Genomic DNA, 12,223 nt, shown 5'->3' with positions numbered 1-12,223 from the left:
GGTTTGGGGGTGAGGGGTCAGCAGTGTGTGCTGGGAGGGAAACCCCACTTGTTTGTGCGAATCCGGCATATATTGGACGTGTGTAAGCATTACATTGAGGGGGGGATTTTTTTTTTTTATCTTTTCACCCCCATTCAGAGACCTTGGACATAACGCGTGGTGTTTCGGCAGTGAGAAAGGAGAAAGGGAATTGGGGGGCAGGGAGGGGAGTGCCCAAAGTTGCATCTGGCCTTCAGACCCCACTGTAATTTCTGGTGGAAGGTGTCCCTTACCTTTAATTATTCAGTTTAGCCAGACCTACAGTGCACCTCGTGTCACTTTCAGGCCTTTTTCCTGGTGTCTCTAGGAGGCACCCTTCATCGAGCAAGGGGATAAAATCTTGGCAAAAAGAGCACCAAAGGATGTGAACCCCTAGGAAAATTCCACTTCCTGTATACTAATGCTTGTCCTTGGGTCTCTCACTCGTTCCCATGCATTTAACAAGGGATTTGTGCCTGAGGCTACGACACCAACTTTCTAAATAAACGCAGCGCTGCAGAGAATAACCCAGCTCGCTGCTTTTTCCCCTTGTGCGCTGAGCAGCTCAGCACGACCTACGTCTCCTCTCCTCCTCCTCCTCCCCTCCATTTTATTTCTCCTCTTTCTTTTTCAGCAGACTCAACTCTCTCTCCTGCTCAACTTGCTGTGAACAAAAGGCTCCGTTCCAGATCCAGCCCGCAGTTGCCGTGAGAAACTTCTCTGCGAGCGCTGGCTGTCGCGCTGCCTCCCTCGCCTGCTCGCTGCCTCCCTGCCTCGGTAAAATGGCAGTGCAAGAGCTTCATGAAAAGGGTGAAAACCCTCCTTTCTCGGCCCCTGGCTCTCCAGCAGCACTCCCCCTGCCCTATTCGTGACTCCTGAACTCCAACTTGGCTAAAAATACACTTTCAGAGGGCAGAATTGCACGGGAGTGATTTTTTTTTTTCTCTCTCTCTCTCTTTTTTTTTTTTTTTTTTTTTTTCACTCCACTGAAAAGAGCAGCAGAGGGTGGGAGAAACACAGAGGGACAGACTTGCTCGGAGTCGGCAGCTTTCTGCGTGCTGGCGAACTCTCTGCTGGTTTCGCCTCCCTGCACGCTGCTGCCAGTTCCCAAGTACTTAAACAGAATAATAGTTTTGCTTCAGTGGGAAAAATCCAGGCCCAGAGTTGAGGTCTGTCTCTTTTCGCAGCTTTGAAAGCCTTTTTAACTCTTCCAAGTGGGGTTTGCAGCCTGATGGGGCTGCTCTGCAAGCCCACCGGCCAGGTCCCAAATCTGGTGGGATTCAGGAGAAATGAGACGCTTGGCTCCTGATCCAGTGCAGGGGTTTTTACGAACTCCGCTCCGCGTTTTGTTTTATTTTTTGCCTTTTTTTTTTTTTTTTTTTTTTAAGTAGATTTACTCTTCCTTCTCCGAGAGAGCGCTCAGCACCAGAGAGCTGATGTGTGAGGGCGGTAGAGGAGCACGGTGTGCACAGCCACCTCTAGAAAATCAATGCCGTGGCACCTTAAACTTGTTTCCCTCCTCGCAGGGACCGTGTTCAGAGCAGCAGTGAATCCTCCCTGGGAAATTCTGACATCCCACTTCCACTCTTTTCGTTTTTAATGCCGGGGGCGAGCTGCTCTCCCCTCTCCCCCCCCCCCCCCCCCCGCCCACGTGTGCACCCAAACTCGCTCCGGCTCCGCAGCCTGGAGCCGCGAGCAGGATGCGCTGCGGGCTCCGCGCCGCTTCCCTTCCGCTCCGAATCCGCTTCGCTTTTTCCTCCTCCTAGCGAGGGCTGCAAAAATCGTGCGTTTTCCCCCAGCCAGCCCCGCTCCGCTTTCCTCCCTCCCTCCCTCCCTCCCTCCCTCCCTCCTTCCCTCCATGCGCATCCAAAGTTTTGCAGTTTTGCAGCGCTCCCGTCGGATGCTAGCGGCCGGCTCCGGCGGCGCGGCGGGGGCAGGGGCTCGCTCCCTTCCCCTCCCTTCCCTCCGTGCCCTTTTTGGTGCCAGCTCGGTGGGAAAGCTGCAAATCCAGCCTGCGATCCGCTCCTGCCTTTGAGCTGTGCTGCTGCGAGCTGGCGGAGTTACCTTCTGCTGAAAACTCCACTTTGCAGCGTGCCCCTGTGCCATTGTGTCAGCCCTGGAGAGGGAGATTATACCCTATCTTGACATATTTTTAAGAGGATAAATAAGCATTGTCTCGCACAATGCCCCAGCACATTAGCCACTCGCGGCAAACAAATAATTCCAATAACGTTAATCTTAGTGGTTATGAAGCTGCGACGAGAGTGCTTAACCTAGATATGATAGTGGCTAAAAGCCTGGAGAGAATGGGCTGGACAAATGCAAACATATTTGCAGGAAATGTAATTTTCTTTAGCAAAACTACTCTCAGATAAGCCGAGGGACCGTCGATAACCTTTCCTCGTTCCATTCCATATTTTGCGGCATGCTCCGTGAATTATAATAGATGGGTCTCTTGTTCTTGGGTCCAGTCTGCATATCTCAGCACACTGTGCCTTTCAGGAAAATGGAAGAGCATCCTTCTTCACCCAACTACGTTAATTGCTCCTCAGCGCGTTTCATTCGAGCGTGGCCGAGCTACCCGATACTTTATTAGAGAAACTCTGCCCAATTCCCGAAGTGCTGATCCAGTCCACGTTTGTAGCAAGTTGAAAGGCTGGGGATAATGATAACTTGTGTGTGTGCGAGCGTGAGGGAGCGCGGCTGACTTTAGTCCGGTTTCCATGTCAACGATTCAGTCCATATTTGCCATCACACAGTTGGCAGAGCCTTTTTTTTATTTTTTATTTTTTTTTTTCTCATGGGGGAGACGCTACTCCTGTTTCTAGTACTCTATAATCTACACCAGGTTTCCTTCGCCGCCTTAGCGCTGGGTTAAATGGCACGGCCACCTCCATGGAGGAGACTCCGCTGGGCTCAGGAGGAGCCAGCCTAGCGGTGGTGGCCTGCGCTACCAGGGGAGAGCGCCGAGCTGGCTCCCCAGCCCATCTGAGCAGCTCGGGGCCGAGCCTGCCGTGGAGGAAAGCGTGCTCAGCACTTCGGGAGATGGGGAAGAGACGACCGACGGCCGCACGCGGCTCAGCCGAGAGCGCTGGGGCTGGGAAGAGCGTCGACGTGTCGCAAAGTCTCGTCCCGTCGTGCAGAGCTGGGTAGTTCCACCACGGGATGGCACGAGCGGCGGGAGGATTTTCAGCTCTTAGGTGGAAATGTTGTTAAGAACTGTTCCGTCATCTGCCTTCCAAACCCCATGGCTGGAATTTCATTGAACGCCTCAGTTATTTAGTGAAGTGCCAGGGCCTCATTGATGAGGCGTATTCCAAAATCTGCTTCAGCTTTCACAAACATTTGGTAAAGTGAGTGTCTCCTTACTGTGTGGGTGGCTGGGGAATCCAGCCTGCTTTTCACATTACAGTCAACACCAGGTTTCATAGTCTGCCCTAGCGCTCTTTGAAGAAGATTCCAAAAGCCTGAGACACGTGGGGTACCTCGGAGCGTGGAGTCTTTGGGTGCCCCTGGGCTGAAACTGCAGCTCCTGATCTGCAGCCAGTGAACTCGTGGTGGGGCTCAGTTGGACAGCAATGCTTCGCCTCCCGAAGCAGAATGTAGCTTTGGAGTTGAGGAGACTGTTGCTTGAGACTGATCTGGAGCTAAATGGCAGAATTGCTTCCAGTTGGGTTTTTCTTGTAGTAAACAAAACATCTAAACAAGAGTATTTTGGTGCTGTGGTCCACTAGAGCCCACCATGGGCATTAATAAAGCCACAGGGGCTCACTTGAGGGAGCATGGCCTGATGTGCTGAAGGAGTTTTTCCTTCTGCTTCTCTGCTTTTTCTAGAATGTCGGGTTTGATCAAGTAACAGAGGCTCCTCCAAAGACAGCACGTAGATCAACTTTCCGTTCTAGCATTTTCCCCAGTTTTCAAACTCTTCTGACGAAGAGTACCTCAGCAGTTCTGCTGCATGGTCCCGGTAAAGCCACAGGACCTCACCTGGGAGATTCTAGCACTGAGCTGAGGCTCCAAACTTCATGAAGGCCTTTGAAGGCTTTTCATATCACAACACAGATGCCATCATTTATGACCCTTTGCTTTCTAATAGTTTATTTACTGCTGTGGAGGAAGACTGACTGACCAATTTACTGTGAGGGAATCTGCTCCACGCTGCACAGTCAACTGTAAAGACTGTAAAGTGGCAAAAGGCTTTGTCCAGGAGCCTGCAAGGCACTTTATTGCTCCAGAATACATTTAAAATTTTGCTATTTATTGCCCCATCCAGACTCCCCTCCCACTTTCAGCTTTGGAAGAAACCCTTTTGTTCTGCCACCTGCATTCTGGATAATAAATATTTTATACGGTAAGTTTTACAGTGAGGGTGAGGGTTGAGTTGACAGCAGTAGACACTGAAATCTTCACTTTGTCCCTAACAGGCCTGGAGCACTGGCACTGATTCCGACCTTCTGTGCCTTGGCTTGCCCCTTGCTCCAGACCCAGGTTCCCCCCCTGTCCTCAGTGGTGTTAAAATGGGATCTCTTGTGGTGCGGCCTGCTGATTGTTAGGCTTAGGCCAAGCTTCAGGCCTTCATCACTGTAACTCTGGTAATCGAGGTTGCTTCTGCCCCAGTTTTTGTTTCAAGGTGGTCTAAAATGGAAGCCTGCATCTCAGAAGCTTCCTTTGACTCCTTACCCGTTGTTTTCTGGTGTTTTCTCTCTGTGAAGTTGTGTTGACTTCCACTTGGCTTTGCCAAATACTTCCCTATGCCGGAGGAGACACCTTCCTGCCCAGCTGTCCTGATCCAGTACCCAGACGGAGAGCTGAACTATATGACTGCTATTTTTATTGGGCAACCATTTCCTAATTTCTGTCAGCTTGTGTTTTATAACCTGAATAACTCATATTTTTGTTTCTTTCCCACAGACCTGTACAATCTGAAGTAAAAATTGCAACCATAGGACCCACTGGAACAGGACGGGCCAGGGGACATGGCTCTAGGACCAAGCTCTGGGTACATTTCTTTCCTCCCTCCTCCCGCTGTGAGAAAGGCTGGGGGGTGGAGGAGGTGGGAAACTGGGCCTGAAGTGGTTGCAGAAGAACGTGGCCTAGTTTGGTTCACCCTCGGACAGTTGGGGAGCTCCAGCACCTCGTTATCCTTTGAGACGGCGGGAGCATCCCGTCCCATTGCCCAACGTGTTGTGTCTAGACACGTTCAGGTGGTTGTGGTTGTCCCCGTTCAGCCACCCCGAGGGAGTTCCTGGTTCACTGCCCACTGCTGTCGCTTTGGCAGGAGCGGGAACCGGACTTTCTTGGATGTCCGTGTGTGCAGTTATTGTCATGGCACGCTGCCAACTCTTTTTTTTTTTTCTTCTTTCCAGAGGGACACAACCAGCGGAGAGGAAATGACAATCCTTAATAGTTTGCAAAAGCTAATTCTAAATGGAATTTCTAGGGACAAAGAAGAGGCGCTTCGTTAACCCACGGGCCGTCTTCCCTGCCGAAAATCCAGAGCCAGTGTTGAGCAACGCAGCCATGTGCCCTCACTGCTGTCCCCGGGAGGTGGGCTGGTGGCCTCCTGATGGTGGGAACCATGGCCTCACCGCCCCGGCAAGACAAGGGGGGCTGCCTCCTGAGCAGGGCCTCCGACTGGAGTGGGATAAGCCCAGCTGAGCCTGGGGGGCTTCCTCCTGCCCTGGTTCCGCTGGCTCCCCAGGCAATTTGGTCGCTTCTTGGTTCTGGTTCAGCCCAGCTTGGTTCAGCCCAGCCCGCTTCAGCCCAGCCCGCTTCATCCTGGCCCAGTTCAGCCCAGCTCAGCTCAGCCTGGCCCAGCTCAGCCCAGCCTGGTTCAGTTCCGCTCAGCCCATTTCATCCCGGCCCGGTTCTGTTCAGCCCAGATCAGCCCAGCTCGGTTCAGCCGGGCCCGGTTTACATCTGCCCATTTCAGCCTAGTTTGGCTCGGCCTGGCCCAGTTCAGCCCAGCCGAGTTCAGCTCATCCTGGCCCAGCTCAGCCCAGCCAGGTTCAGTTCAGCTCAGCCCGTTTCAGCCTGGCCTGGTTCTGTTCAGCCCAGATCAGCCCAGCTCGGTTCAGCCCGGCCAGGTTCAGCCCAGATCAGTTTAGCTCAGCCCATTTCAGCCTGGATCAGCCCACCTTGGTTCAGCCTGGCCCAGTTCAGCTCAGCCCGGCCCGGTTCAGCCCAGCCCGGTTCAGCTCAGCCTGAATCAGCCCAGCTCAGTTCTGCCTGTCCCAGTTCAGCCCGGTTCAGTTCAGCTCAGCCTGGATCAGCCCAGCTTGGTTCAACCCGGCCCGGTTCAGCCCACCCCGTTTCATCCCGGCCCGGTTAAGCCCAGCTCGCTTCATCCTCGCTCGCTTCATCCCGACCCGTTCCATCCCCTCCCTCCCCAGCACCCCTTCTCCTCCCCCCCCCCCCCCGGCTCTCAACTCCGCGAAATCCACCGCGGGTTTTGCGAGCGGCAGCTCCGCCGCGCCGAGCCGCGAGCGGCCGGGGCCGGCCCCGCTCCTCCTTTGTGATGGGAGGGGAGGGGGGGGGGGGGGGGGGGGCAGAGAGAGAGAGAGAGAGAGGAGAGAGAGCGAGAGCAGGAGGGAGGAGGAGGAGGGAGGAGGGAGGAGGAGGAGGAGGAGGCTCCCGTCCGGGCCGCGCCGCGCTCCGCTCCGGGTTTGGCAGGCGGCCGCGGCGCTGGGTAAAATGGCAGCGCTGAGCCTCGTGCCGGAGTGAGCCCCGCTCGGCGCGCCCCAGCCGGGAGCTGCTCGCCCCAGCCCGGCCCCGCCGCCGCCACCGCTCGGCCCGGCTCCGGGCACGGCTCCCACCCGCCCGCCGCTGCCCCCCCCCCTCCCTCCCTCCCGCTCCTCGAGCCCCCTACGTCCCGGGTCTTCCCCCCCCCCCCCCCAACACCCCTCCTCCTCCTCCTCCTCCTCCTTCTTCTTCTTCCACCCCCCCCCCCCCCCACCTCCTCCTCCTCCTCCCCTTTCTCCGCCGGCTGCAACCGAGGAGGTACAGCGGGGCCAGGCCCCGGGAAGCCCAGCCCAGCGGAGCCCTCCCCGCCTCGCCGAGCAGGCCGGGGGGGAATGAGCCCCCGCTGCCCTGAAGAGCCCGCCGCCGCCTGAGCGGGGAGCAGCAGAGCAGCGAGGCCTCACGCCGGCCGGCCAGGCAGGGAGCAGCTCGGGGGGGGGGGGGGGGGACCGGGACCGGGACCGGGACCGGGACCGGCCCGGGGGGGGGGGGGGGCGGCTGGGTGGGGAGGGGGGATCATGGCTGCTCAGGTCGCCCCCGCCGCCGCCAGCAGCCTGGGCGCCCCGGCTCCAGCCGAGCTGAAGAAAGCGGAGGCGCAGCAGCAGCAGCAGCAGCGGGATTGTCCCCCGGAGGAGGCGGGGGGTGAGGCGGCGGCGGAGCGCGGCGGCGGCGGCGGCGAGAAGCAGGCGGAGAGCGAGGGCCCCCCGGGGAAGGAGCTGCAGGACGGGGCCGAGAGCAACGGAGGGGGCGCAGGGGCCGAGGCCGACCTGAAGAGCTCGAACGGGAACCCGGGCCCCAGGCCCGCCGCTGCCGCCGCCACCCTGAACAATAACCTCCCGGAGCCGCCCGGTGGCGGCGGCGGCGGCGGCAGCAGCGACGGGGTGGGGGCGCCGCAGCAGCAGCAGCAGCAGCCGCCGCAGCAGCAGCAGCAGCAGCCTCCCCCTTCCCACCCGGCCGCCTTGCCCCCGCCAGCCTACGGCTTCGGGCAGCCCTACGGCCGGGGCGCCCAGGCCGCCGCCGCCGCCGCCGCTGCTGCGGCCGCCGCCGCCGCTGCCTTCCACCAACATGGCGGACAACAAAGCCCTGGCATGGCAGCGCTGCAGAGCGGGGGCCTGGAGCAGCCCTACCCGGGGCCGACCGGAGCCCCCGCGGGGCCGCCCCCTCCCCAGAACTCGCACGGCGGCGCCGAGCACGGCTTCGCCAACCACCAGTACAACTCCTACTACGCGGCCGGCCGCAGCGCCGCTTCCTACCCGCCTCCCCCCCAGGCCTACGCCCTGAGCTCCCCCCGGGGCAGCGCTCAGAGCTCCGCCGGGGCTAAGTCCCCCGCCGCCGCCGCCTTCCAGCAGCAGCGCTTCGGGGTCATGGGGCCCTCGGCGGCCGGCGGCGGAGCAGGAGGAGGGGGCGCCACCCCGCAGCCCACCGCCACCCCCACCCTCAACCAGCTCCTCACCTCCCCCAGCTCCGCCCGCGGCTACCAGGGGTACCCCGGGGGCGACTATAGCGGCGGGCCGCAGGACGGGGGAGCAGCAGCAGCGGCCGCAGCAGCAGCAGCAGCCAAGGGCCCGGCAGCCGCGGATATGGTCTCGCAGTACGGCGGGGGCAACAGCCAGGGCTGGGCCGCGGCCGGCGGAGCCCCCCCGAGGAGCCACCATGCGCCCATGAGCCCCGGGAGCAGCAGCGGCAGCGGGCAGAGCCTCGGCAGGAGCCAGCAGGTAACGGCGGGGCCGGCGTGGAGGGTGCGGGGGGTGCAGGGGGGCGATTGGGGGGGTGGGGGGGACACTGGGGGACCCCGAAGGGCCGGGGGGCGGCTGGGGAGGGGGGTCCCGGGGTGTTGGGGGGCAGCTGCTTGTCCCGCGGGTCCCCCCCCGGCGGGCCGGCGCTGCTGGGGAGCTGCCATTGTCTGTGCTTTGCTGGCTCGCTCTAAAATGGCTGCCTCGCTGCCTTCCCTTCCTCCCTCCCCAGCCTTTGTGCGAGGCTCCCGGGGAACCGCCGCCGTCCCGCGGGCTGCCTCGGGGGAGGGGGAGGCTCCGGGGGGCTCCCTGTGGGAGGGGGTCCGGCGGTCGCCCCCCCCCGGTAGGGCTCGGCCCGGCTGCGGCGGCAGCAACCGGGGCCGGGGCTCGCGGGCGGCCCGCGTGGGGCCACGGCAGCGCCTCCGCCGCCGGCCCGGCCCCGAGGCCTCGGTTCCCTTCTCGGGGGGGGGCCGAGCCCCTCGTGCCGGGGGTCGCCGAGGGCCCTTTGGGGTCGCCGGGGCTCGGCCCGGTTCGTCGGGGCCGCGTTTCCCCCCTTGGGAGGCCCGGAGGTTGGGCGGGCGGCGGGGAGCGGCGGGGAGCAGCTCGGCGATGGGAGTAGTAAAGCGCAGATCGCTTTGGTTTGGGATTTGAATTATGGAGGTAAAATCCTTCTGTCAAAGCCAGGAGACAGTTGGTCTTAGGTTGACATCCTATCTGTGATCTGATTGGCTCCCCATCTCCTGCTCTTGGCCATTTATAATTGCCTCTGATGTAATGGTACAACAATCCTGATGAGCTCATAAACTTTTACACTCGCCTTTTCTGCCAGCCCCGACCCAAAGCGGCCCTGCCGCTCGCCGCCTCCTCATCCTCATCCCCCCCCTCCCTCATCTACCAACCCCCCCCCCCCAGCAGAAATTGGCCGTGACCTTGAGGAGCTTCGGTGGCAGCCCCGCATCCATCCCGGCCAGCCCGGCCTCGTCGCATTGTGCCTGAAACAAAAGAGGAGGCGATGGCATTTTTGTTTGTACCTTGGGTTTATTTTGCTTGTGATGTTTGATTGCGGCCTGGAATAAGAGTCTGTGTTGTCAGAACAGTGGCAGGGCTGCTCCGCACAATGGGCTTGCTGTTTGTTTTGGTTATGTGACTTTCCCTTTGGTTATAAATGATTTCTTTGATGGCTCTGAGGATGCGTTTTGTTCCTGGCTGGTTTTGGCCCTTTTCAAAACTGGGGCTGTTAGGGTGCTTTGAGATGGAGATGTTGGGGGGTTTCTGGGGTGTATCACAGCCTTAATAACGAAAAAAATGGACAAAAAAAGAAAAACACACCCAACAAAGCAATCAAAACCAAACTTGGGGTGGAAGCGCTGGAAATGGTCAATTACCAATTTACATTCCGTTGGGAGCTTTAACAGAGGACAGGCCGAGGGCTCTAACCGTACCTATCAGGGCACATTTTGACTTTCTTTGGGTAAGCACTGACACTGCCTGTCCCTCCCTTTCATTTAGAGGGAGATATGATGGACATGCAGGTCCTTGCTGTGGTCAGACTCCACAGCGTCCCAACTCCTTGCTTTGCAGAGGAATACAAATAGGAAAAACAAGCCTGAAAATTAAAATTATTGCTGTATGCGTAGAATTGCCTGCTTGCTGGAAATATGGAGGGCCAGAAAAAGGGCAGAGGAGAAAGCAGTACAGTACATACGTCAGATATTGTAGATACAGGGAAAGGAGATGCTGGTATCTGGAAGCTTTGATTAAAAAGAGGTTACTCTCTGTGTTTAAACGTGCATCCCCAAGGCCTGTCGTGGCCTCGTGCAGGACTGACAGACTTCCCTTTTCTTTCTGTGTACTTTTCTCTAACTTCAGGCCCTGGGTCAGAGACACTTGATACCACGTAGTGTGACATGCAGCCTCCAGAGTTTCCCTTCTTGCTCGGTGCTTCTCTGGTGTCAATCTGAAAACTGCTTAATTTTTGTTCCTTGATTGCTGAAGGCAGCCTCCTTCAGCATCTTGAGTTACTCACCCGTCCTTTCTGTCGGACGGGAACGCTGCTGTCTGAGAGAGTGGCTCTTATCTCTGTGGTCATCGACCTGCCCGATGGCAGCGGGTGGTGAGCTTTCGGCTGTGCTGAGCGGAGATTTCGGGTCCTCGGGATTACGTTCGTGCATACCTGGGATACAGGCGTAGAGGAACCTCGGACAAACATCACGGATGCTCGGGGGGTTATTTGAAGGGGCTTTCTGTATCCTGACAAATGTAAATCTAGATGAAATGTCTGCTAAAATATGATGTCCGAACTTTTCAAGCAGGGGTTTTAGTAGGCTGTGTATCTGTGTACTTCTGTCTGTTCTGGTACAATGGGAGATGTCTTTGGATTGCCTTTTTGTCCCGGAAAGTGAAACTGACTTGCTTCTGGGAGCTGTTGATGCATCGTATGTCAATATCCGAGGAACTGGTCTCATTAATTGGAATTATTAATGAATAGCTGTTCTGAGGATTAGTTTAACTTCAGATGGTACAAATAGCGTATAAAAAGTAAACCAACAACTCTCCCACCCTGAAAGCCAAACCAACCCCCCCAAATCCTTTTTGCATGAAGGATTAGTGGACTCAGACTGACAATTCCTTTTTTCTGCCGTTAAAAAGGAAAAAGGCCTTTCATCTGGCAGGATGCAAAAAGCTTCCACCTGTCTTCTGAGCTGCTCACAAGAAACGGTTAATTAATAACGATAATATAACTCCATCCCAAATAACAGCCTCCTTCAGGTGTGTGGCCTGTTAAATTCCCTCAGCTGGAAGGATTTAAAGCTCGTGTCTTTCCTTTGTCTCGTGCAGCGGAGAACAGAGTGGGTGCTTAGCCCTAACTTCTGAGGAACTGTAGGGGAGCGAGAGGCGAGCGTAATTCATCTGACCCACTACAAAGAGGTGTCTCTTAGTGCAAACCTGGAGAAGGTGATGTGGGAAGAGCATGGGGTTCCTACAATCAGGAGCTTTTGGGGTGTTAACCTGAGGTTTTGGGGCTGGGAAGCCGTCCTGAGCAGAGGAGTGCCTTTAATTCTCCACACGTGGTAGGATTTATGAATGATGCCATAAGGGGAGTTTCATCACGCCGCTCATCAAGAAAGACGAAGTAATTTCTGGCGTGAAAGTTGTTTTGGTGGAACGTTTCCTGTAATAAACTAAGAGCATAATCACTTGATAGGGATGGTCTGTAGCCCTCACGGACCTTTGCTCGCTGGCTGGCCCCAGGAGCGTGGTGCTTCCCCCCGTAAGATAGGTGTGCTCTGTGTTTGCAGGGACTGGGATGGAGGTTTAGGGGCTTTGCGTCTGTTTCAGCTGACCTTTTTCAGCTGGGAAATGTGGAATAGGGTCAAGAGATGGGAATGCCTGCTTTTACAGAGTGTGGGATGAGAAATCTGTGGTTTTCTGTGGGAATGACTCGTAAGAAACCAGGCTTGGGATCTTAGTTTTCAGTTTTTCCATTTTACTAACAGCTCTGTCGTGCATTTGTTTCCACTTCCCCTCAGAGCGTGTAGCCGTTCCTAATAACAAGCTGGCTTTCCCAGCGTCTTGGGACCTAAAGGAAACTGCTCAGGAGAAAGCACTTCCCTCCCTGTAAGAGGTGGGCATTTCTCGTGGCACACGCTTTTACTACAGCAAACGATGTCTCCTGTCATGGGAGGTGTGTTCGGATTTTATTAACCATTGGCATGTTGGATAACCTCCCCGTA

General features: G+C 57.2%; 1 protein-coding gene and 1 long non-coding RNA gene across 4 annotated transcripts in view; one reads left to right on the top strand and one right to left on the bottom strand.

Moving 5' to 3' along the window:
- Positions 1-2,346: 2,346 nt before the first annotated feature.
- On the bottom strand, positions 2,347-6,819 carry LOC137842955 (uncharacterized). Its single transcript, XR_011089293.1, has 2 exons — positions 6,307-6,819; positions 2,347-6,166 (listed from the first exon to the last, which is right to left on the bottom strand). It is a non-coding gene; the product is annotated as an uncharacterized lncRNA (long non-coding RNA).
- Positions 6,820-7,025: 206 nt separating this feature from the next.
- ARID1A (AT-rich interaction domain 1A) overlaps positions 7,026-12,223 on the top strand; it is a 60,939-nt gene continuing 55,741 nt past the window's right edge. For 2 of the 3 annotated variants that reach the window (XM_068657657.1, XM_068657656.1), the window contains exon 1: positions 7,200-8,471. In XM_068657657.1, coding sequence (XP_068513758.1) covers positions 7,275-8,471 — 1,197 coding nt within the window. In that variant the 5' untranslated portion in view covers positions 7,200-7,274. Of the gene's footprint in view, positions 7,174-7,199; positions 8,472-12,223 lie in introns of those variants that run through there. The other variant, XM_068657658.1, reaches the window with a different exon arrangement.

The sequence above is a fragment of the Anas acuta genome, chromosome 21 (assembly GCF_963932015.1).
Source record: "Anas acuta chromosome 21, bAnaAcu1.1, whole genome shotgun sequence".
Lineage (NCBI taxonomy): Eukaryota > Metazoa > Chordata > Aves > Anseriformes > Anatidae > Anas > Anas acuta.
Note: the sequence above shows the minus strand (reverse complement) of the source record. Positions and strands in the feature narration are given on the sequence as shown.